A 25734-nucleotide genomic window follows, 5' to 3' on the forward strand; every position below is an offset into this window, starting at 1 on the left:
GCCAGCAACTGTAGAAAACGCCCAGGTCCGTCCCCTTTTTTGTGGAATCTGAGTGAGCCCTCACAGAGTTCGCTTCCCCGCTCTAAAACCGGGTAAGTGGCTTTAAAATGTCCCCTTAGGTGTTCAGGAAGCGGATCTCCCCGCCGCGTGTCCAAAAACGGGCCTAGTTGATTGAGGTGGCGCTTCTGTCCCGCGTTCTGTCCTGCAAAATCTGCAAAATGAGCTCGTGATCGAGGACGTTTCCTCTAGCGGCTCCTAGTGCCAGAGGCGTACATCCCTCGGCGACTTTAACTTGCCGCGAGCTCCCGGCCCTGGTCTCCGGTGAGATTCGAGTTGGGGCTGCACACAGCAGGGCGCCGTGGGCTCTGCCCCCGCCGCCGGGCCTGGACGTGGGCCTTCCCGGCGGTTCCCGCGACTGCGGGGCTCCAGACCGGCCCTCTGTCGGCTCTGCCATCGTACTTTTGGAGAGACATGCCCGGTGTTTCGGACTCCCCCGGCCCCGCGGCCCCCACCTGAAATCATTTTCGAAAGCAAAAAGCTTACACAACACCAAGTCAACACATCGTTTGATGTTCACTTAGTTCCGAGACGGGACAGCCTCAGTGGCCAGGGAATGTGTTAATATTTGAACTGTTTAGAGGCTAAAGTTTGGACCGTCAGCGGAAACGGTTGTGCAAGTGTCACTGAAGCCAGTGGCGTGCACCACGTCTGCAGCAAGTCCCACTGAATCTTCCCGAACCCAGAGAGCTGCCTGCCCAGTTCCATCCAACCTTTTCTTCCCAGAACGTGGAGGGGTTTAGAATTATCTATTCACCTTCTCCTCCACTAACCTCCCCTCCCTTGTTCGAAGTGGGTACTGAGATCTAGGCCAGGGGAGTAAACTAACAAGGTTATACAGCCAAGAAGAGACTTTTCTTAGGCTACTTCTAGTTGGGTTTCTTTTTCTTTTTCTTTTTTTTTTTTTAAGTATCTCTGGCTTAAGGCTAATAAAAAAAATAGGATTACATAAGTCTTTCTTGATCAACAGCACTTTTGGTGATTATTCTCTTGCCAAGTTCTTATTTTCTATGTCTTGCCAGCAATTCTTACTTAATTTAACTTATGCTCTTTCTTCTCTCATACTGTGCCTTTCCTCTGACTTTCCTCATTCTATATTAACATTTATTTCTAACACTTACCCTGTCCCTTTAGTTTTTAGTGAAACCAAACATTGAAACAGAGCATAGAAAAGATTTAAGGAATAATTTTAAATTCTGATTTGTGAAGTATACTTGGCAACTTTTTATAGGTAAAAAGTACAACCAGAAATTAAACCAGGATCCTCTCATTTAAATTTTATGTTTGATAAATAGAAAGATGTATTTAAAAACACTAGCAAGGAGGCAGGTCTGCTGACATGAAAATGATTTAACCTGAATAATAGAGCTTATTGCATGATGGGCGAGCTGGGAAGTGCTCACCTGGGTACTCTTGGAGTTAATCTTCACAGGGATCCTCTGCTAGGGGATATTGGCCCCATTTTACAGATAAGGAAATTAGTTTTCCTAATAGAGGCATGTTCTGTGTATCACCAGTGGATCTTCCAAACTTCTAGGCATTTGGAAAATTTCAAACTCTTAATCATAAAATATGTAATCCTACCTGCAGGTTAGTCGTATTTCATATTTCTAGCTCAACCTGTCTCAGCTATCATCATTATGATATGATATTAAGGGTTCTCTATGCCAACATTTCAAAGGAAGAGATGAAAAAGATTATACAGTAAGGGGGAAAAAGAATTTCACAACACATTAGAGGACTTGGGTTCTCAGTCTGCTTCTGTGTGACCCTAGTGAGCCTCTTAACCTCTTGGAATGTTTTTGGATCCATAAAATGGATGTTGATTTTATTTCCATTTCTGCTTACAATTAAATGGTGGCCTTTTTTTAGCCTATGGTGAAAATAATTATCCCAATGGATATGAAAAACATGCTTTGTAGAAGAACTCAGATATTACAGGGGATTAAGAATTAAAATCGTTATTAGTGCGTTGTATTATTTTATTCTTTTTATTATTCCTTTTGACTTATCACCTTATGTGTTATGAAGCACATGATGACCCTGTGGGTAGTTGAGGGAGTTTTCAAAGGCAATTTGTGCCAATTGGAGCCTGATCAATCATAGTGGCAAAGTCTCAGTGGGAAATAAGATGGACAGAAGCAAAGTAAGAGACAGCACTGCCAAGGTTATACCCTGTCTCCTTACAAGCTGGATAGGATAAGATGGCCTTAGTCGATAAGGCAACAGGGTCTTCTAAATCCATTATTAAGGATAAGTGTCCTCCTTCCTTTGTTCTTTTCTCCCAACTTACTAGATGTCAAAATATAGGGGCGGGGGGAAATGTATGTGCTAGATAATTTTGACAGATCCCATTTCAGGGTAATTTTGCTTTTATTACTGCTGCAGTTCTTTGAGGATAATTATGATGTCTGTTGGTGAAAAGGTAGATGCAAGTGCCTGAAAGAAATAGGTAAGAGGCAGGTAGAAAGTGGAAAAGGAGCTATAGATCTTACATGGTGTGTGTAGCTGCGTGAAGGAAATGAGTGCAGAGTGAGCAGGAGCTAGGAGGGGCTGCGGCATTTTCTCTTTGCCCTTTTTGTCCTCTGAGGTTAGCACAGTGCCTCCCTTACAGTTAATGTTCACAGAATACGTGTTGAATGAATAACAACATTTGATATTGTTAAACACATAACAACATTTGATATTAATGTTTTGTTTAAATGATTCTCTAGACTGAATTCTTTGAGGCCACCATCTTGTTTTTATAATCTGAGTCCTGTAAATCAAAAGTGATTATGGAATTATAGAATCAAGCATATTTTAACCAGTAAGAAATTGGAAAGGAGGAAATAGATAGGAAAGGAATAATGATATCTACTATATATAAGAGTAAACATTTTTGCCAGGTTCATTGCCTGATGCTTGCTGTGCCCCTAGCACCCTAAGTGGGAAGCCAGTTTTCAGAGGAAGAAGCCCAAAAAAGTTGACTGCCTTGCCCAAGGCCATATGGCTAGTAAATGATAGAGCTGGAATCCATACCGAAAGCTGTCAGATTCCAAAGCCCGTACTCTTCCCATAACACCGTGCTGAAGACAAAAAGGAAAAAAAAAAAGCTGTGTTCTTATTTTCAGAATGGAAAACTCTAATCAGAGCAACCTTCGTTTGTTGTTGTTTCTGTTTTATGGTCTTTATATTTTCACTTTCTTGTCTAACAAATACCCAGCCTGAGTGAAGACCTAAATAGAAATATAATAGTGAGACTGCTGGTAGTTATGGAGTGAACTGCCTTTCCCCAGACCTCACTCCACACTGGTGTCACCCTCAGGGACTGCCTCACTGCTCTACAGTGACCTTCAGCTTATGTTGTCTGCTTGCTTCTGCCTCCTTGAGGTCTGCCATTCAGGGTATGTCATTGCTAAACAGCCTTCTAACAATGGAAAATTTACCTACTCCTCTGTGCTAGGTACTATAAATTTAAAAATGATACAACTTTTGATTAGTTAGATCAAGAACTTTCCATTAATAACATCATCCAAATGCTCTTGATTACCGCCTGTACATGGTCTGACATTTTATCGTTAGCACATGCTCTGTTCTAAGTAGCCCTGTGTTGAGCTTCAATATAAGTCCTAATTCTGTCAAGTCCTAGTTTCTACAACTCATTTTGATCTTTCAGCTATTCATGGTTGATGAATATAATTATTCCAGAAGTTAGCAACGGTGTTCTAGGTGATGGCAGAATCTAAATATTTGATGTGGTTAATTTCAAGAAATTGTGATAACACACAAGCAAAGTTAAGGAGATACAGTCAGAACCCTTTCATTACATCTGTAGGTATGGAAGCTTTCCATAATTACCTATTTTTGTATTCAAGTGTTTTTTACCTTTTTTTAAAGTTTATTTTAGCTCTGAGGTTTCATTTCAATAACAACAGTGGTAGAAAAAAATAACAACAGTGGTAGGACAGAAAGGTTAACTGCAAATGACCCTTGTAATTTATAAAGGATTACATATAAAGCAGTATTTTTAGTTTTTAATGTTTTCCTCCTTTGTTAAGGTGAATGAACTTCATAAAGCCAACTCATAAATCTCAGAAACATAATGTTGAGAGGAAAAACCAAGTTGCAGAATTAAGGACAGTGTGATCCTGTCTAAATAAAGTTTGAGAACATGCAACACAATAGCCCATATTGTTGACTAATGAATATACGTGTAGTAGTGGTATGACAGCATACCTAGGAATGAGGGGCACCGAGTTTATGGTAATAATCACCTCTTAAAAGGGTGGGCCAGAGATGGGTTTGAGGATGGGTTTGGAAGTCTTCGGTTATGTCTATAATGTTCTGGGCTTTTAAAATATTAAGATTTGGTGAAGCAGAGTGGCAGGTAAATGTGTTCATTATATAGACTCTTTATACTTTTCTGTATATTTGAAATATTTCATAATCTAGCAGGTCTATTTATCTAATTTTAATAAAACTTAACATCAGCTTCTAAAATTTCTAAGATGTTGCGGCACAAACTTACACAAAGAGAAACCTAAGATATTATGTCATGCTATGTCTAGCCAGATGTTTTTATTTGCATGTTTGATTCCCTTGTTGAAGGCACTGAATCCCTACAGGAAGTAGTATGAAGTATTTTGCTTTGTAGCTGAAGGATTTGTAAGATGAAAGGTTCTTAAACATGAAATGAGATCTATGTAAGCTCAAGATTTAAATTGTTGTTTGAAAAATTGTTTGATCTCCCCCCTCCAGGGGAAAAAAAAACATAGTGGTAGCCTAGATACATATGACAATACATTATTTTTTTTCTTGGTATCTAGATCACCATGGCAACCAGACTGAAATTGATGAAAGCAATTAGAGTTTTTGAATTTGGTGGACCGGAAGTGCTGAAACTCCAGTCAGACGTGGCAGTACCAACTCCAAAAGACCATCAGGTAGAAATAATGACATAAAAACAGGCAATAATTACACTGAATATGAGTCCCCAGCACATCAGGTTAATGTCAAAAGAAGCAGACTCACAATAATTTGTAAAAGGAATTGGATTAGGACAGAGTTTATACTGATGATATACATGAGGTCTGACAAAGAGAACGTAGTTATAACAGTGACGTAGATCTATGAAAAGGAAAAATATACTGTTACAAGAAAATTGTTGAAGTTGGGAATCATCTATGTAGTAATTGATTTTTTCTGGATAAAGTCATCAGTAGTTTTGCACAAGTTGTTCTGTTAACGAACTTTCATGATTTCTATTTTGTGCACAATAGGAAAGTAGTTTTCTTCTGCATACATGCCTTTCCGTATATGATTTAAGCAAATTTAAATGAAGAGTTTAATCATTTCCTGTGACTTTAACAATATACTTTCTCATTAAAAATTATGTATTTTTATTATTGCACCTTCCATGACTCTCAAGTCTTATTTTCTTAACGAAAGTTGAACCTTAAGAGTTTTTACAATTTGGCCATAACCCAGCTTTAGAGTTTCATTTCTTACTGCTCCTTCTCAGTAGACTGTGCTGTAAAAAGCAGCATTGTCTGGTCTCCCAAGAGACTTGTCTGGTCTCCCTGGGAGGCCCTTTCCTTCCTTCTGTCTTTGTAGTACTATTCCTTTTACCTGAAATGTCCTTTTTCTCCCATTCTGAAAGAATGTCTACTCTTCTTTTAAGGCCTAGCTCAAATACCACTTTCTTTGTAAGGCCTTCTCTTACTCTTGCACCAGAAGTAATCATTAGGTATTAATTAAGATAAAATTAGCTTCTGTGGTAGAGGTAACCTCAAAATCTCAACGGTTCAACAATAGAAAATTGTTTCTCATTCACTAAATTGCAGAATTCTAAAATGTTGGTGGGTAACTCTCAAAGAGTGATTTAGGGACATAGGCTTTGTCCATAACTGTGGCTCTGCCACCTTCAATGCCTGTCTTCTGAGGTCCCTTCTAATGAAAGGGGGAAGGCACAGTGCGGATTGCCCAGAAGGTCTTTATGAGTCAGCCCTGAGAGTGGCTCTCATCACTTTCTTGTCCAACACTCAATCATTTGGCTACTCATTACTGAAGGTGCCAAGAAATAATATCCTTCCTATGAACCCAGGAGGAGGAGGAGGAGATAGGTTTGATGAGTACCTAGAGGTTTGTGCCCCAGATCCTCTCAAATATTTCCACTACTATTTTCCACAAATGTTTTGAGCACATTAAACATTCTCTCTTATCTTTTTATTTATATGTTGGTTTACAAAATGGTGAGCTGAACTTGTTGAAAGCAAGGTTTTCTCCTCCATTTTTGTAGCTCTCATAATCTGTATGGTCCTAACATAATGCTGAATGAATGCCTAATGTTCTGTTTTAACTGAAAAACATTGTCATTGCAGGTTTTAATCAAGGTCCATGCATGTGGTGTAAACCCAGTGGAAACATATATTCGTTCTGGTACTTACAGGAAAAAACCACACTTACCCTATACTCCTGGTTCAGATGTGGCTGGGGTAATAGAAGCTGTTGGGGACAATGTATCTTTCAAGGTATTACATTTTAAATTATTTCTATTTTGGCATAATATTTTTCTTAAAATATTTTGATATAGCTTTCAAACGTGTCTGTATATAAATCTTTAAAAGGCCCCTTTACAGATAAGGAGTGCACTTGTGATGAGAACCAGGTGATGTATGGAAGTGTAGAATCACTATATTGTGCACCTGAAACTAATATTTTACCATATGTTAACTAAGTAGAATTTAAATAAAAACTTTAAAAAAATAAATAAAAGTCCCCATTACACAATTTCTGCCACTTGGGGGACTCCTCTATTCAAAAAAGAAATTACCTCTTGTCTAGGGGTCTTCCTTGTTTGCATTTTTGGCAACAAGTGCTGGTAAATTCTGTATCTTCACTTCCCCTCACGCAATTGAACTGTGATCCTTTTGACATAGCAGAAATATGTAAGAAAGAAAATAAACAAGGAAGATATAACCTTTCCTACCTCTCGATAAAAACAAGCCTACATAGTGTTTAACTCCTTTTATAAATTCAGTTTCATAGGATAAAGGTAAGGCTAATTCTTTTGAATAATGAGTAAAAGATGAAAAAAATGCAAGGTCAACTGTACATTTTTAGAGCTCTGACTCAGATCAAGGTGACTGAGTCAATGAAAATGTTATGATCAGGGCTTTCGTTATTTATATGCCAAGAGAAATATAAAACACAGAGAGTATATTCATGTTCCAGCATCTTTCCCCATAATTCCCTGACCTGCTCAACTTTGGCAGCACATTTACCAAAATTGGACCGAGCTAGAGAAGATTAACGTGGCCTCTGCACAGGAAGCCCGGCAGATTCCTACAGCTTTGCACTCCTCAGCCTGTGGCAGCCTGGCTTCTGCCCTCATTGCTCCACTGAAACGATTCCTGCTAATGTCACTAATGGCCTCTATATTGCTGGAGTTAATGGGCCCTTTTATGTCATTATCTCTCTTGACTTCTTGGTGACATTTGACACTCTCAGCCGCTTATTGTTTCTTAAATTTTTTTTCTTCAGCTTCTATGACATCATTTTCTCCTGTCCTCTGCCCCACTTCCTCCTGGACAGTGTTTTTCAAGCTTCTTTTTCTCTGGATACCCAAGTCTTCAGGCTGCCCAGTGCTCTCGGCCTCTACTTAGACCTCTGCCTTTTGTATTCCATACCTTCTTCACAAAGATCTCATGCACTCCCATGGTATCCATTATCACATATCTGTAGCTTAGAATTGCCTATGAAGCTGTGGACCTGTGCTGTCTAATAAGGTAGCCACATATGCCTATTTAAAATTCTTATTAAAAATTAAAATAAGTCCGTTCCTCAGTCACAATAGCAACATTTGAAATGCTGAATAGCCCCCTGTTTCTAGTGGCTACCCTACTGGACAGTGCTGATATAGAACATTTCCATCATCACAGCAAGTTGTGCTGCAGAGTATGGGACCCACATAGTCAACCCTTGGTCACCTCTTAGTGTGTCTGAAACTGAGCTTATATTTTATCACATTATATCTGTCCCTCTCTTGTGTGATTGTTTTGGTGACTTCTGTGGTTTGAGACTTATCCCTTCACTCGCTCACTCAGCTCTACCTTACTAGAACTGTTTTCTCTCTGCTCTTTCTGTTCCTCCTGCTTATAGTGCAAGTTATTCTACTCGGTCCTTGCCTGGATGTCTGTAATGGGTAGTTAACACCTGCCCTCCTTCCGCCTCCAGTGAATCCTTACTATATATAAAGGGCGTTTTCTAAAATGTAATTGATCGTTTTACAGTTAATTCACATTAGTTCCTTGCAGATTTCAGAGTATTGCTGCGACTGCTTATGTTGTTAGAGAAGATATTTCATGCTCCTACCTACTATTCTTCCATTCTTATCTCTATTCCTTCTCACCTTATAGTTTATTTTTTAGTAAAGCTGCTCTTCCCTGTATACCCCATGCTCTTTTTTCTCTATCATTGTTCATATTGGTTCTTCTGCTTGCCAGGATTAAACTGAGACTTATAAGCATAGGTGGAAAAGATTTTACCCTCCAGCTTTAATTCTTCCATTTTATCCCTGAAATTATTACATTCCATACCTTAGACTACTTACTATTGGGCACAAATGCTAGTGATTTCTCAGCACTTATTCTTGCCACTGTTCCTTTACTTACTTTGTTCCTTCACTCATAATGACTCTTCTCAGCTTTAGTTTCTAAAATCTTGTCTTGTTCTTCAAGACTTACCTTAAATATTCTCTTCCCAATGAAGCTATTTTTTATTCCTTCAACTTAGAAATAATTCCTTTCTTTTCCTGGTGCCCAGCTTTGATGGTTCATCATCTTTGTCTTGCATTATAATTTTTCCTACCCTTTTCTTTTCTCTCTTCCTAAAGTTTAAGATGCTTTCAATGGGGGAAAGTGTTTTGTTATTAATATCCATCACAGAACTTAAAGTACTGCTTTCATAGTGAATTCTTAGAAGATATTTGAATTATATTGGAAGGAGTGCTACCTGAAACAATACTGATCTCAGCACAGTCCTGTTTGACTATTTGCAAGTGACACTGCTAAGTGCTGAGGCTTGTCTTTGACTCCTGGGTGGCTTTTGAAGCTTTTTTGTTTCTATCACACTGCATAGTGCTGTTACTTTTTCAGATCTCTTTTTTTAATAGGACAAATTTAAGTATACTGAGAGTTATTGCCTTAAGGTTGTGCTTCTTCCAAGGAATATTTACATTTTTTTTTTTTTGAAGAAAGAAGAGTTAGGGCAGGTGTTGGCAGTGAACAGTCTAATTTCTCTAGCCTGCAGGGCATGTTGGGCAGGCCCCAGTGCTTGCATAGTGCCTTACGTCACCCTCAACTATGCATCCGCTGTTCAATAGCAAGGACCCAGCAGAGTTTACGGAGAGTTTCTTGCGTTTCTGGTGCTGTAACAAGGGAAGAAGCCTGTCCCAGCTCATCTTCCTGTCAGGATCCAGACATAGTTTCCTGCTCTTGGTGTATACATGAAAAACGAGGGGGAAAATGTAGAAAGGATTTAGAATAGGTATTTGGTGTGTGGAAGAAACCTTACGTTTTATTTTCTCCCTAGTATATCAGAGAGAAAAAAAAATGGTTGTATTAACTGCCATTTACTAACTATTTAATCTGAGCGAATCATTGAACTTCTTTGTCCCTCCATTTCTTCATTTGTATAGTGGAATTAATCTAAAGTGGTGATAAGAAAAGTACTTACCTCATAGGCTCTTGAGAAGATCAAATTAGACAGTACTCATTAAGCACCTAATACAGTGTCTTGCACAGTGAGCTCTCGATAAAGATTAGTTGTCTTCTTGTTATACCATTCTGGAGGTTCTCTTTGCTCTTATTTTTTCTATTTTCCTTTAATTTTACTTCTTATTTGTTTCTATGAATAAAACATTTAAAAATGCTCAGGGGCACCTGGATGGCTTAGTCGGTTGAGCATCCGCCTCTTGATTTTGGCTCAGATCAAGATCCCAGAATTGTGGGTTCAAGCCCCACACAGGGCTCTGTGCTGAGCAGGGAGCCCGGTTGAAATTCTCTCCCTCCTTTCCTCTACCCCTCGCCCCAGCTGGTACTTTCTGTCTCTAAAAAAAATTTTTTTTAAATGTTCAGCATTTTGAAGCTATTTTTGCAAGACCTTAAGATGTAGAAAGCAATACATAAATACTTATTTGTTGTTATAACGGTTGCATTTTAAAGGTACACCCATTTTGACATACTTTTTAATCCCTGACACATATATTAATCTCTTGCTTTCCCCAGAAAGGTGATAGAGTTTTCACTACTAACACCATCTCTGGGGGCTATGCCGAGTATGCTCTTGCAGCAGATCACACTGTTTACCCACTGCCAGAAAAACTGGACTTTAAACAAGGAGCTGCCATCGGTATCCCATATTTTACCGCTTATCGCGCTCTGCTCCACAGGTAATAACCTAAACTGTCGATTATAGAGCTGATACTGTCTTCCTTCCTACCATGTGTCCATGTATCTGTCTCTCATATTTGGTTACCATTAAGTATTTATGGAGTGGAAACTATGCTAATTTGGGAGATTATTCTAATCACTGGGAGTATAAAGAAGAGCAAAACATTGTCTTTGCCTTTAAGATGCATCTGAGAGTCTAGTAAGAGAGATAGACAGAAGAGTAATAATATTGACGTATAACGTGAGGAAGTACAGTGGTACAGATGTGCATAGGGATTGACGGGATCATAAGGGATGTAACAATGGTGATGAGATAGGGCTTCCTGCCAAGATGTAAGTCTTGGATTCTTTTAAAGTCATGGCTCAAAAATCTTTGTTACCTAGCTCTCGAAACTAATTGCTGCTACTTATTTAAAAAATTTTTTTTAAATATTTATTTAATCTTGAGAGAGAGAGACAAAACAGGAGTGGGGGAAGGACAGTGAGAGAGGAAGACACAGAATCTGAAGCAGGCTCCAGGCTCTGAGCTAGCTGTCAGCACAGAGTCCGATGCGGGGCTCAAACCCACAAACTGTGAAATCATGACCTGAGCCGAAGTCGGCCGTTCAACCAACTGAGCCACCCAGGCCCCCCTCATTGCTGCAATTTAAAAGTACAGTGTGGGGCTCTACCCTAGACCCACTGATCAACTTCCATGGCTGGGATCTGAGGATCTATATATATATATTTTTTTAATTTTTGTAAACGTTTATTTATTTATTTTGAGAGAGAGTGTGTGTGTGAGTGGGGGAGGGGTAGAGAGCAAGGGAGAGAGAGAGAATCCCAGGCAGGCTGTGCACTGTCAGCATGGAGCCCAGTGTGGGGCTTGAACTCCCAAACCATGAGAGCATGACCTGAGCCAAATTCAAGAGTCGATGCTGAACCTACTGAGCTATCTAGGTTCCCTTACCATATATATGTGTGTGTATGTGTGTGTATATATACACACATGTTGAATGGTGAGTAGGCTGCAGAAGGAATCGGAAAGTATATATATATATACTTTTTTTTAAGATTTTATTTTTAAGTAATTTCTACACTCAGTGTGGGGCTTGAACTCAGAACCCAGAGATCAAGAGCCACATGCCCCACTGACTGAGTCAGCCAGGCACCCCTCTGAGAATCTGTATTTTCATCAAATTCCCTCTATATTTGAAAAGGATCAGAAGGGGTTATCCTGGGGAAGAATAGTTCAGAGAGGCAGGGAATTCTAGACAATAGGAATGACCTAGTGTTGAGGGGAAAATCATATTTAGGGAGAGCTATAGCAATTTGGTTTTGTTGGATAGAAGATATCAAGGCAAAGAGTGGCACACAATTAGGCTAGAATACAGTCATCTCTCAATAAATGTTATCTGTCACATGGTGTATCACATAGATTTCATATCGTAAAAAGCAAGATGATAGAGCTTACATATTGGTTCTGTAAGGGACTGGGGGTCATGAAATGTTTCATTCAGGAGCATAGTGATATTGTCATGAGTGTTTTATTAAGATCATCTGTCAGCTCTGTGAAGGGTGGATTTGGTGACAGGAATGGAGAAAGAGACGGGGGGTTTTATATAAGTATCTCTTAGGTACAATACTTATAGGTCAGAGTGAGGGTCATGGTAGAAAAGGTGGAGGGGAAAGGACAACTATTGGAGGGTAAAATCAGGTCTATTTGGTGAGTGTTTGCATGTGGACAGTGAGAGAAAAGCGGAGCTTACAGATACTTCTAGCTTTTTAGCTTGGATAAGGTTTAGCTGTGACAAGGAAAAGGAAGAAAAAGTTTCAAAAGGAAGCTGAGTCCAGTTTCGGAGTTGAAACCATGATAGGCATTGTAATGGAGAAGACCAGCAACCTGTTAGGTGAAAGTCTGAAGCCTGAAGGCTAAAGATGTCAAGGAGGGGCTGTCAGCCTGTGGGTGGGAGCTTATGAGATGAGAGTGACCGAAAGCCTTCAGAGAGTGAAGTGCAGAGGAGTGAGCACAGAACCTTCAAGAATATCCACATATAGGAGTATAGTCAGAGTCCTAAGAGACCAAAGGGAGTATATGCCAAAGCAAGAGAGTCTAGAGGTCATGGTGTCTGTTAAGCACCTGTTAAGATCATGGTGTTTGAAAACAGGAAGACTTAGGGTCTTCCTAAGGATAAGCACTGTCTTATCCTACTACCAGCCCTGTGACTGGGGTCCAGTTACTTCCCTGTCTGAGCTGTAGTGTGCTAAACTGGAAAATGTGGATAGTAACAGCACCTACGTCCTAGGGGTGTGGTGAGAACTAAATGAGGCCGCCCCAGGAGAGCTCAGCACAGAACCTGGTGCAGAGTGAGTAAGTACTCCATCTGTGTTGGAGCGTCAGAGATGGTAGTTGATGTTGTTACTAAGGAGGGAAGCTGGCTGTCACACGCAGCCGCGAGGTGTGTTTGGGGAAAAAATAAAGAACAGTCATGCTTCCCAGTGAGGAGGTGATTGGTGACTTCGGTCAGGTCGTTTTCAGTAGTGGTGGGACAGAAGCTTGTGTGAGTAGGCTGCAGAAGGAATCGGAAACTGATTCCTTGAATGGAGGTGGGGAGGGAGGGGGGGCAGAAGAGTACTCGAGGACAGTGTGGGCACAACAGGGTTTCCTAGAGGTGGGGTGAGAGTTGAACATGTTTATAGCTGAGAAAAGATCTAGCAGAGAGGGGCGATGTAAGGTTTGGAAGAGAGGGTGGAGTGGCAGATGGAGCGAGATCCTGCAGAAGGCAAGATGGAAAGGACTTAGGACATATGTAGAGATTGGCTTCAGATATCCGAAGGACAGCTCATCTGCTAAACCTACAAGAGGTAAAAATGGTATCATTATGGGAAAGTTTGTGGGTAGGGAGGTGGAGTGTTGAAGGAACTCATATGTAATTGCCTCACTTTTCATAATTAAATAGGCAAAGTGATCTTTTGAGAATCAGAACTGAAGAAGCACCAAAATGCATGGTCATGTGATTTTTTTTTTTTTTATAGTACTAAGCCATTTGGATAGATTATCAAAGAAGTTAGATTTTAACGTTCATCTAGGCCTGGAGTACTAGTGGTAAAATGGAACAGTGCAAAGGAAGTGAGAGCACTGGAAAGGAAGAGAGAGAAGAGCTGGGGTAACCTACTTCAGGGTTCAGGCTGTACAGTGAAGGAAGCGAGGCCGGGAGTAACAAGTGGCCAGAAACTGAACAATCGAGAGATGGCTGTATCTGGGAAGTCGAAGGAAAGATTTTGAGAGAATACAGGCTTACAGAATCAGGAGAGGAGATGACTGTCGCACTGGTTCTTAGGGTCTGCTGCTTCTCAGGTAGAATGGGTGAGGGCAGTTGCCAGGTTGAGCCTTGGGAGAGAGTTGCTGAAGTGGGGGAGAATTCAGGAATTGTGATTCAAGGTTTTCTCCCCAGGGGATGTTTAGATTAGGGTTGGCTTTTGGGTGGGCAAGAAAGTGACTGAGAGGGAATAAGGGATAGCAGCATGGAAGCCAGGCCAAGGCTCCAGCCCCTGCTATGAGCCACAGGGGGAGATGACTGTGTAAGTCAGGGTCCTCCAGAGGAACAGAACAACAGAATGTGTACATACATATATATGTATATATACTATATACATATATATAGTACATATATATTATAGAGAGAGAAATCAAAGCAGGGAGATTGCTCTGTGGAGGCTTGGTGAGTTTAAAGTCTGCTAGGGCAAACTGGCAAGTTGGAGACCCAGGAAAGAGTTGCAGTGCAAATTCAAAGATAGTCTACAGGCAGAATCCCTTCTTGCTCCAGAAGCCAGTCTTTGTTCTATTAAAGCCTTCAGCTGATTGGAAAGGCTCTTCACAGAGACATCCAGAATAATGTTTGACTGAATATCTGGCCCCATGGCTCAGGCAAGTTGACACATAAAATTAACCATCACAGTGACTCTATGCAAGGGTAGAAGGATCAGAGCAGTGGGGATCCGGGAGAGGGTTAGCCTGCTTTCCACCACCTGCCCCAAGCCCCGTGGTTTAGGAGAATGTGCTCTTAGTGTTGCAGGGGGTTGTTTGTAAGTTTCTTTTTTAAAAACTGGGGAAAAGTACTTCATATCCCATAGTGTAACATTAGTTAGTCTTTCCCTTACATTTGTGTTTTAAAGTGTCAAAGTGTTTTCCTAATAGTTATCTTAAGTTTATCATTTCAGACTCTCCATTATCTCACTGCCCTCAGTCCTCTTATCTCTAAGCAAGAGTATTGGGAAAAGCTTCCTTTACTGCTCACAATTGCCATTTGGTGGCTGTTGGCATACAGCCTTGAGCAAAGCCCGGGGTTATTTTGTTCTTACTCCTAGATTGACCACAGTGTTTGTCTGGTGTGGCCACTCCTGTTGTTTTAGGAAGTAAAAGATCCTCCCGAGAGGCAGCTCTGGATTGTAGAACAGCTGCTGGATTGTGTGACATTAGCACTAGTCCATCTGGAATAGTAAAGCATCTCCTGTCTGTCTTGCTGCCTGTGCCTTAGTTTTGGTATCATAGAAAGGCGGTAGTATGAACCAGAATTAAAAACCATATGTTGTTTCACCAGAGGATCTAGACCTTTTTGGGGGTGACATGGAACCTTTTGTGACAGGATTTATCATACTTCTTACCCTCCTACCATGCCAATTCAGCATTGCTCTATGAAATGCGGGCTAGAGGTTGTGCCACCTGATGTTCAAAGGCACAGAGAAGGAAAAATACTTTCCTAAGTAATCTGACCTCTGAGTTTACTTGGGCATTACCCAGCACCACAGAATAAAGACGGGGCTATAAAAAGCCTATTTTGAGACACTTTCTGGGGGAATGAATTCAAGAGATAGGCATCCTGCACAGTGCCTGGCACAGAACAGATTCTCAATACACGTTTGTTGAAGTAATAAATGAATTTAAGGTTGTCTTTCTTCTGTGGCTCTGAAGAGCCACCGTTTGATCCTCTGAAACCTGGAGAAAATTTGGGGCTATAAAGTAGAATTAACTTCCTGTTTGGGGAAGTGGTCGCTGAACTGAGGGTAGACTTTTCTTAAGAATGACAAATACCTTGTGCTGACAGCTCAGAGCCTGGAGCCTGCTTCCAATTCTGGGTCTCCCTCTCTCTGCTCCTCCCCTGCTCGCTCTCTGTCTCTCAAAATAAAGACATAAAATTAAAAAAAAAAAATAAAAGAATGACAAATACCTGAGTTAATAGGCTTCAAAGTGAGGTGATGATAATGCCTTCTTTTGCAGCGCCCGTGTCAAAGCTGGAGAAAGTGTTCTGGTACATGGGGCTAGTGGAGGAGTAAGTATTTTTTTGTTTGTTTGTTTTTAAATGGGATTTTGTTAATGGGTTTCACATTATTTTTCTTTTAAGTCATTTTTAAAAGCCAAATTTATAAACATAGTCTATTTATAGTCAATAAATACCACTTTTTGTAGTAAAGCTTTTTTACATTCTGTTTTCTGAAGGTGATTCCTTGTCATTAGTTTAGCATTTCTTGGTTAATAGATTCAACAGTTCACCCCATTAAGTGTCTGTATTAGGTTTTCCACCTGTGTTAAGCATGGACCCAGATAAACTGGCTTTGTTTTTACCTCCAAGTAGCATATGTTATAAGAATATTTATTTAGAATTTTAAACAGTTTTTTAAAGGTAATATTCATTCCATATTCCCTTAAATAAGGAAACAAAGGCTCATTAAAGCTTTACCTGCATTGCCCCAGACAGCACTGCAAAGCTGCACTGTGAATTCTCCGGCCCTTCTATCTCCCTTCGCCTGCTTGCCTGCTGCGCTTTGATGACATTCATGGAATGCACAGTGTACAGCTGTGTCCTTAACACCACAACCCATGGCTTAAAATGCTAATGTAAGGAGGTGGGGAGCAGACGGAGAACTTTAAAATAAGCCCTTCAGTGAAATAACCCAACACAGGGCTGTCAGAAGCTTCTTCAAGAAACCGGCTGTCAATCTGCCTCTGAGGAGCTTAGAGGAAAAGTTAGAGCTCTGAGGTTGGAATTTAACAAGAAATCCACATGACCTCTATCCTGCATGTAGAGGCTTTAGAAATTTTGGAGATGAGATTTCACATTTTTAAAATATAGGTCCTGGGGCTACGTGGCTCACCTTGAGGAAGCTGTTTAACCCTTCAGAGCACTGTGTATTCTGCAGAGTAAATTGACACAAGTAATCTGTTAAAAATGGCATATTGTACCCAGCATAATGAGTGGCATCCTGAAAATGTGAATTTACTGCTAAAGGTGGCCGGTAGTGCAAACACAGAAATTCAGCCCATTATGTTTTTGTTACTTTAGATAGATGAAGCTGGAGGTGCCACACTTAGCTTCCTGTCTACCTCAAATAGATCAATTCTGAAGGATTTCACAGATGAGACTATTTCCTGAAAAGACCAACATTGTCTTTTTGGGGCTTGAGAAAATATGACAGATATACCTTGTCAAAAATTCCCATTGCCTGGCTTCACTGAAGAGGCTATTTTTGGGTTAAATTAAATTTCACCCAAAATAACTAAAGGATCTGTCAAACATACATTTATTTAAATTGCTTTGGCTTTGAGAGAGCTAACCTTGTGCTCTGTATAAAAGGGAGAGGTTTCAGTAGGAATGGGAGAGAAGTTTAAAGAAAATCTCTTTTTATTCCCTTCACCCTCTTGTAAAAAGCTCAGTCACTTCACCATGATTTTTTTTTTTTTTTTTTTAAGGCAAAATCCACACTGTTCTCTGAGCTGGCTGAGTTTGTTAAATCCTTGGCCGGCAGGTATAGGCTGGTGGCCCGGTGTGTGAAGCGCTTCTGATCCTCCCTGCCCTACCAGAGGGAAAATAGTCCTGGGTTTTGTCTTGCTTCTGTTTGCACTTTCTGTCCTCATTTAATGCAGCTTCCTTTGGGATTATGGTGTGTATTTAAAATGGTGTGGAATTTACGAACACGGTTGTTATCCAGATAGGTTGGTGGGGAGTGCCCTATTTTAGTGTCAGCAAAGTAAATAGAAGAAAAATAGTTGACACATAACGGTATATCATCTATCAAAGGGGTAGTGCTGATATAATTGTTGACAAGAATAGAATAAACAGCGATTAAGTGCCAATTTAAAGTAGAGCATAAAGAGATATATTTATATTAAATTTTTAGCATAGATATAGTTTTATTAGAGGACTGTTGTTTTTTTATTTAAAATAGCAAATCAGTAGTGCTAACTCCATTGTATATTGTATTCTATGGGATTGAATGTCTCTCTCACTCATCAGACAGTGAGTTAGTTTGTTTTGGTTAAATCAAACAAATCCCTGCCAAAACCCAACTGAGTTCAGGCTCATTACTACCATATGCCATACAATCTTTAAAGTCTATTTCAGGCCTGGGAGTCTATGATTCTGTTACAATTTTAATCAGTTTCTATCATCATTTTTCATTTTAAATCTTTTCTGTCATGCCCCATCCATGATTTTACCTTCCTCTTAACCATTGGGTATCGGTGAGGGGTGGTTTGGCATCATCCCTCCTCCCCCTCAGGCATTTGATGCAGTGTCTGGGGACATTTTCGATTTTCACTGGATGGAGGGCTTCTGGCTTCTAATGGGCAGATACCAGACATGCTACTAAACATCCTTCAACGTACAGGATAGCTCCCACAAAAGAGAACTGTCCACCCACCAATGTCAATAGTGCTAAGCTTGAGAGGCCCTGTTCTAAATGTATGTGACACTTATTTGTCCCATCCATAGGTTATGTAACCAAACATAGATTTCTTAGTACTATAATTTAAATAGTTGCGTTTATCTATATTCCTAATATACTTTTATTTCTCTTTTATCCCAAGCACATTTATGTACTGGGCTAGTGATTTCATGTAATCTGTGGCTCTAAATACCATCTCTAAACTGTTGAATCTCAAATTTATATTTCCAACTCCATATGCACATTCAGTTGATTACTACACATCTTCAGTTAGGTGAGCAAGTACAGCTAAGCTTGTTCAGAGTGAGTCTTGATACTCTCACAAACTTGATTCTCTGTAATCTTCCTCAACCCTATTAACCTCCCCAGTTAACCTGGCAGAGACCCAGGAGACATCCTTGACTTTTCTCTGTGCCTCACCTCTCACATTCAGTCTGTGAGGAAGATCCACCTTACTCCCATCACCACCCCCCTCTTTTTTGTCTCCCATATAAAATGTTCTTTTTATTTATTTTTTGTTTTCTTTTAGGAGAGGGAGAGAGAGAGAGAACCTGGGAAGGGCAGAGAGAAAGGGAAAGAGAGAGAACTCCAAGCAGGCTCAGCGCTGTCAGTGTGGAGCCCATTGTGGGGCTGGAACTCACAAACTGTGAGAACATGACCAGAACTGAAATCAAGTGTCAGTTGGTCATTTAACTGACTGAGCCACCCAGACACCCCTGTCTGATAATTCTGAATATTTGTTAAATATAGTCCAGAGCCTTTACCTGCAAGACCCTGTGTGCCCTTCTGGCCACATCTTGTACTGTCTCCCATGAGTCCTGACCTCAAGCCACATGGACTCTCTTTATGTCCTTAATGCCTTAGGCTCATTCCCATGTCACAAGGTGAGTCACTACCATTCTGCTTACAGCATTCTCCACCAGGCTTTCCAGATCTGCACGTGGCTTGTCCCTCACTTCGCTCAGGTCTCATCTCTTCAGAGGGGCCTTTCGTGATGACCTAAATGGCCCTTCTCTCTATGTACTTGTAACACAATAGACTGGGTTTTCTCTTAGTACTTTCTATTTTCTGAATTTTATTTTATATATATATATATATATATAATTCTGAATTTTAATTTATTCATTTATTTGTTGGGTTTATTCTTTCACCCCTTATACAAAGTACCATGTACACATAGTAAACATTCAGTAAATGGTCATTATATGGATGAATAATTTGCTCATATACCTGTTTCTTCCACTTAAATGGTGTAATGTTTGTCATGTAATTTTTATATGTATTGTGAGAGTATGAAGCCAGTGAGCATGATTTGAATATCTTTAAACTCTGTACCTTCTGTGCAAAGCAGATGCTAAGTACACATTTTGATACAGTGGTTAAAGGCTTAAGTTCTACAGACTGATTTGGTCCAGCTCTGTGACTTGGTCCTGTTTCCGTCTCTGTGACCTGGGCAAGTCACTTACATTATTTAAGCTTCAGCTTTCTCATCCATGGAATATGGGCTCTAATCGTATTTACTTCGTAGGCTTATTGTGAGGATAAAATAAAGCAGTGTATAGAAAGTATTTTGTGTGATACCTGACACATGATAAATGCTCAGTGAAAGTTAGCTATTATTCTTATTTCTTCATTTACACTCAAAATTCCTTAAGGATAGGGTAGGACCTAGAGGAACCTTAAATTTATTACATATATTTAATAAATATTTGCAGGAATGCAAAGAATCTAAAGCTGGGTTTATGTTTTGTTTTTCAGGTTGGACTGGCAGCATGTCAGATTGCTAGAGCTTATGGTTTAGAGGTTCTGGGCACAGCTGGTACTGAGGAAGGACAAAACATCGTTTTGCAAAATGGAGCCCATAAAGTGTTTAACCACAGAGAACGTAATTATTTTGATAAAATTAAGGTAAAATTAGTCCACAGTTTTATAAAAGTAAATTTTGTTTCTTGAGAGACTTACCTTTTTGTAACATTTTTTTAATCAACCACTCTCTTAAAGTTTTCTTTTTTTATGTCTATGTGTGTTTTAAAGTTTTAATTAAAAAGCAGAGATGTCTAATTTTCACACCTTCACTCATTTGACTTGTTTATCAAATAAAATATGGCCTTTCCAGAGTCTCAGCTTTAAAAATTAGTACTCTTTAACACTGTCACATTTTGAGTAATGTCACAGCTTTGTATTTAAGAGCTGTGAGGTGTTCTCTTTTTTTTTTTTTGTTATTTCTGTATATTATATATTGTGAAACCGTTGCCACAGTGAGTCTGATTAACATCCATCACCGTAATAGTCACAAAATTTTTTTCTTCTGATAAGAACTTTTAAGATCTACTCTTAGCAACTTTCAACTCTACGATATAGTGTTATTAACCACTGTTGTCATGCTGTACATTACATCCTCATGACTTTTTTTTTTTTTAATGACTGGAAGTTTGTACTTTTTGATCACATTCACCCATTTCACCCAGTTCCCACCCCTCACCTCTGGCAACAACGAAGTTTTCTTAATTTCTTAACATAATTGCTGTTGGTATAACTTTTCCAGAGAAGGTGAGGTAGCTACACATTACAAACTGGATCTGTCTAACCTAAGGGACAAAGTTTACTTATTAATTGTATGCTATAGAGGAATAATCACTACCACAACCAGAGTGATGAAGTAGGCTTTAGTTACTCTTTGCTTATATTTCATTGCCAGAGCAGAATTCAAGCAAATCCTTTGACTACTTGCTCACGTTGAGAAAGAATTAGAATTTTCCAGATACTGATTACTGTGTAACCTAGGTCATTACAAATTGAGGAAAATATGAGTGAGGGTTTATGTATTACCACTACATCATCTTGAAAAAAAAATCTAAGTAAAGGTGCTCTTTTGTTATATATCTAGACAACCTAAAATTAATTGAATATTCACGCCTAGTACCATTATCCAAGAATATTTATAAAGATGAAAAATGACCAGTTATTGTAAGAATATGTTTTTGTTTTGCAGAAATCTGACCTTAAGACCTTGAGGTATTGCGGCTTCTATGTCTTCTACTGGCTCTCTCTGCTTAAGTCTCTCTCATTCTCCAGATCATTCCCTTAACCTTTTATCAAACCCTCCATGCTGTCTACCACCACACTTCTGGAGAAAGGAGTGAGGATCTCTTTTCCTTCCTTACCTCCCGTCACCTTCTGCTGCATGTTGCTTCCACCGCAGCTACTTATACCGCTTGTCACTGGGGTCACTGGGGGGCTCCTAATTACCCATCTGCTGCTGTTGGCTTAGCCCTCATTCTGCTTGAATTTTTTTGGCAGCAGCTGCCCCTGACCACGTCTCCTGAAACCTGGTTCTCTTCTTTCTTGCCTAACTTCATTTCCAGTCCCCTTCCTCCTCACATTACTTAAATGTTGCTGTTCCTTAGGTTTTCCCCTTGGTCTTTCATCTTCCTTTGGCGCTAGACCTTCCTTCTGACCAATCTCTTCTACCCCTGTGGCTTCAGTTAGTGCCTGCATCCTGCTGATTTCCAGCACTGACTCTGGCCTGAGTTCTCTGCCTTCCTGTCATCAGTCTGCTAGATGCTGCCACTCATCTGCTCCCCTCAGACAGAGACGCAAGGTTTCTTTTTGTTTGTTTTGTTTTTAGTATTCCTATCTTTTAATCACCGTTCTCCTTCCTACCTATCAGGCTGGTCACCTCCCTCTATCAGTTTCATCTCTGACATGGCTTTCAAATACATCTTTCTTTCTTCTCTCCTCTGTTGTGACTTAGTTTAGTCCTCATCCTCTCCAGCTTTGTCTTTTGTTTATAACTGACTTACTATCCCCTTCTATCTTCATTGTTCACTGTCTCCAGAGTTCTTTGTTCTCCTTAAATATATATGTGTGTGTATATATATATATATATATAATCCATGAAGTAGAAATTTTTGTCTCTCTTATTCCTTGCTGAACCTCAGTGTCTAAAACAGGTCTGACACAAAAATTAATTAATGAACACCTACCCCCCAAAAGTCTAGATCTTTAACATGGCATTTGATGCGTGTTCCCAGTCCATACCAATTTATAGCCTTTACTTTACCTCTCCACCTCTCCCTCCTTCCTGCCCCCCACATTCCCAAACACCTGTCTCAGCTCTGCTCGGCTCCTTTATGATCCTGACTTGGACTCTCAGTCCATAGCTCTTTGCTTTTCTATTTCTTCTACCCAGAAGGACTGCGTAGTTCCGCTGGCTCCTCTTCCTCCCTTTTTGCTTAAGGGACTCCTGTTCATTCCTCAGGGCCCAGGTTCTCATCTCTGTGGAACTTTCCATGATCATTACAGGTGATCAGAGTTGTAACTGTTTTTCTCCATAAGCTGTGGTTTATTTCCACTCATGCAGCATTTAGCCCGTTCCATCACAGCTGTGTCTGCTGTATTATTCATCTTTCTCTCTAGCTGTGTTTGAGTTCTTAGTGTCCATCTTTGAATTCCCAGTACTTAACAATGCCTGACATAGGTATTCATTTTTTTTTGTTAGAATAAAATGAATATGAGGTATATATGTATTTATTTAAGAGCCAGTTTGGGATGGCTGAAATCCCTGAAAACCCAAAAGAAAAGTAGTAGTAGCCAAGCTGATTATAAACCACTTGGGACAAAACTGAATGCACACACAGAAAAATTCTGCAACACCAAACAGCCAGTGATTGTCTTCTTTTGTTGTTTTTTTTTTTAGTTAGTTTTTTTTTTTCTTTTTTAAGCAAAAGCCTTTTTGGGATTTGGGATTTGTTTTTGTTTCTCTGTGAAAATACATTTTGAAGACAGAATACTTTCAACTAAGGAAAAAGTATTTTATAGTCAAGTTGAGTCAAAACAGTTGAAATTTATTTAGTATAAATCTTTATCACTTTAGATGTTGTGACTGGTACCTTGGAATTACATCATCACTATATAATTAGATCATTAAAAATTTGTATTATAGTCTTAAAAATGTAGCATTTATGTCTTTTGAAACACATTCTGCAATATATGGGACTATGATAACTATTTTACAGGATTTTTTTTACTTGTTTTCTTATCTTACTCCTGGGTTCTTTTTTATTACACAGAAATCCATTGGTGAAAAAGGAATTGATGTGATCATTGAAATGTTAGCTAATGTAAATCTTAATAATGATTTGAAACTTCTATCACAAGGAGGGCGAGTAATAGTAAGTATTTTGGTTTCTTTTTATCACATTCAAGTTTTACCATAATTTAATACTATTTTGCAATAACCTTTAACTATAGACATGTTATTGTTCATAATAGGTTGTGGGCAGCAGAGGTCCTATTGAGATAAGCCCACGGGACACCATGACAATGGAATCTAGTATAATTGGGGTTTCTCTCTACTCATCAACTAAGGTAGGAAAAGAAGTGATTCTGATCTTGGTAACTTAAACATTGGTACAGTTTGCCTAGTCAGGCCGACTGAAAGTTTAAGTAGATATTAAACTTAGTTATCTGTTTACATGAGTATTTTAAGGATGAGTCACTATAAGATAACCAGGGTGACAATGTAATTTATTTTCCAAGTCAAGATACTCTTGAGAGAGAAAAGACATACTATCAGTAATTCCTTCAGGACAGTAGGTGCTTTGTGAACTGACACTGTCTCAGACAGATTGGACTTATGATCACTCTATGTAGAACTACTTTTTCTGTAGTTCTGTACAAGTTGACAAAAGCCACATATCTGTAAGAAACTGTTTATGTTCTATCTCTTAGAATCTGAAAATTTTTAACACTTCTGAAACTTGAGTCCTATGTTCTCCTACAGACATACCTTTTTCTTCTACTTAGGGGGAATTTAGGCAATATGCAGCAGCCCTTCAAGCTGGAATGGAAATTGGTTGGCTGAAACCTGTAATAGGTTCTCAGTATTCATTGGAGAAGGTGGCCCAAGCTCATGAAAATATCATCCATAGCAGCGGGGCTACTGGGAAAATGATTCTTCTCTTAGAATAATTAAGTCTTTCATGTATTTCTTGTGCAGCTAGAAGTTTCCTGCCCCAGTTTTACTTCTACTACTTTCGCTCTAATTAGCATTCATTTGATTTAGTGAGTTTCTTATATTGAAAAACAAGATTTATCTTTAGGAATCTGGGCATTGGAGTACAATTTATTTTATAGCTCACAATATACTTTAGGCCTCCCACTGACCTCTAATCAAGGAGTCCTCATAGTGGGAAGTAGAATGTTAGTAGCCATTTGGCATTGGGTACATTACAGAAATTCCCGGTACTTGATCATTAATTCCATACCTTGGACTAAAGCAAGCAAATTCAAAATAAGACTGCATGATTTCCAAGCCTACTTGTGCTTGTAAAGGTTCTTCAGTATCTGTTTAGCCCAGAGCTATATTAGACTATGAAGATTTCCTAGATTAAACAAGACCCCTTTTCCAAACTAATCTCATCAGCATGGTAAACAATGTCCAGAGAAATCTGTTTCTAAAAAATTAGTTTTCTAATGTTTCTCCAAATATTAAAACATTCACTATGTTAATGGTTGATTACTAATTACCCATATATTCTGTGAAGATAGCAGCCTTATTTTTGTTATAATGTGACAGTAGGTCCATAGTCTTTCCAGATAGATATTTCTTGATGATTTGATTTGCAAAGTAGATGTAGAATTATCTGTGTGATGGGAGTCATATATTTTTCTTTAAATTACTAAACAAATCTGACATATTAAGAGTGATCAGCTTTTGTTTTCACAACATGGTAACTTGCAGTAAATTCTGTAGAAAAAAAATAAACTGTTTATCTCATCTTTATATAATACTTGCCTTACATCACATCTCTTTTACATTGTTCCTAATGTTAATTCCTAACAGTGTTCTGTGTTGGAAGTCTTTATCTAAACTAAATAAATGTCATCAATGTTATATGCAAGGAAATGGGGTTTGATTGTTATTTTTGCCCTGTTTTTCTTTATATGAGCACAGCCTCCTATATAGGTACAAACACACATGTGTATGTATAGAGAGATTTAAGGAATTTTCTCATGCAGCTATTGGGACTGAGAAGTCTAAATCTATAGGGTGGGCCAACAGGGTTTCTATATTGCTGAATTCTTTCTCTGGGAAACCTTGTTTTTTTGGGTTTTTAAAAAAATTTTTTTTAATGTTTTATTTATTTCTGAGAGGGAGAGACAGTGTGAGCACGGGAGGGTCAGAGAGAGAGGGAGACATAGAATCCAAAGACAGGCTCCAGGCTCTGAGCTAGCTGTCAGCACAGAGCCCGACACGAGACTCAAACCCACGAACCATGAGATCATGACCAGGGCCAAAGTGAGGCACTTAACCGACTGAGCCACCCAGGCGTCCCCTCGGTTTTTGTTCTTAAGACTTTTGACCGATTGAGTGAGGTCCATCTGCATTATTGAAAATAATCTTCCTAGGGGCTCTGTGCTGACAGCTAGCTCAGAGCCTGGAGCCTGTTTTGGCTTTTGTGTCTTCCTGTCTCTCTGACCCTCCCCTGTTCACTCTGTCTCTCTCTCTCAGAAATAAATAAAACAATTTAAAAAAATC

At 39.3% G+C, this 25734-nt stretch overlaps 1 protein-coding gene across 2 annotated transcripts; it reads left to right on the forward strand.

Moving 5' to 3' along the window:
* Positions 1–2: 2 nt before the first annotated feature.
* CRYZ (crystallin zeta) lies at positions 3–24279 on the forward strand. Of its 2 annotated transcripts, XM_039222126.1 has the most exons (9): positions 3–92; positions 4866–4982; positions 6420–6569; positions 10326–10489; positions 15748–15799; positions 19950–20099; positions 23264–23365; positions 23466–23561; positions 24000–24279. In XM_039222126.1, the coding sequence occupies exons 2-9, from the start codon at positions 4872–4874 to the stop codon at positions 24162–24164; spliced, it is 990 nt and encodes a 329-aa protein (XP_039078057.1). In that variant the 5' UTR covers positions 3–92; positions 4866–4871; the 3' UTR covers positions 24165–24279. The 2 variants fall into 2 exon arrangements, with proteins under 2 accessions (XP_039078057.1, XP_039078058.1); XM_039222127.1 differs by lacking the exons at positions 3–92; positions 4866–4982; positions 10326–10489 and having other exon boundaries at positions 6469–6569.
* The last annotated feature ends 1455 nt before the right edge of the window (positions 24280–25734 follow it).

Source organism: Hyaena hyaena, unplaced genomic scaffold (assembly GCF_003009895.1).
Source record: "Hyaena hyaena isolate Hyena2069 unplaced genomic scaffold, ASM300989v1 scaffold_1061, whole genome shotgun sequence".
In the NCBI taxonomy this organism is placed as follows: Eukaryota; Metazoa; Chordata; class Mammalia; order Carnivora; family Hyaenidae; genus Hyaena; species Hyaena hyaena.

Coding starts and splice junctions, on each gene's coding strand:
- CRYZ (XM_039222126.1), top strand. CDS start 4,872: ATGGCAACCAGACTGAAATTGATGAAAGCAATTAGAGTTTTTGAATTT. Junction 4,983..6,419: donor CAACTCCAAAAGACCATCAG/GTAGAAATAATG, acceptor TTGTCATTGCAG/GTTTTAATCAAGGTCCATGC. Junction 20,100..23,263: donor ATTATTTTGATAAAATTAAG/GTAAAATTAGTC, acceptor TTTATTACACAG/AAATCCATTGGTGAAAAAGG.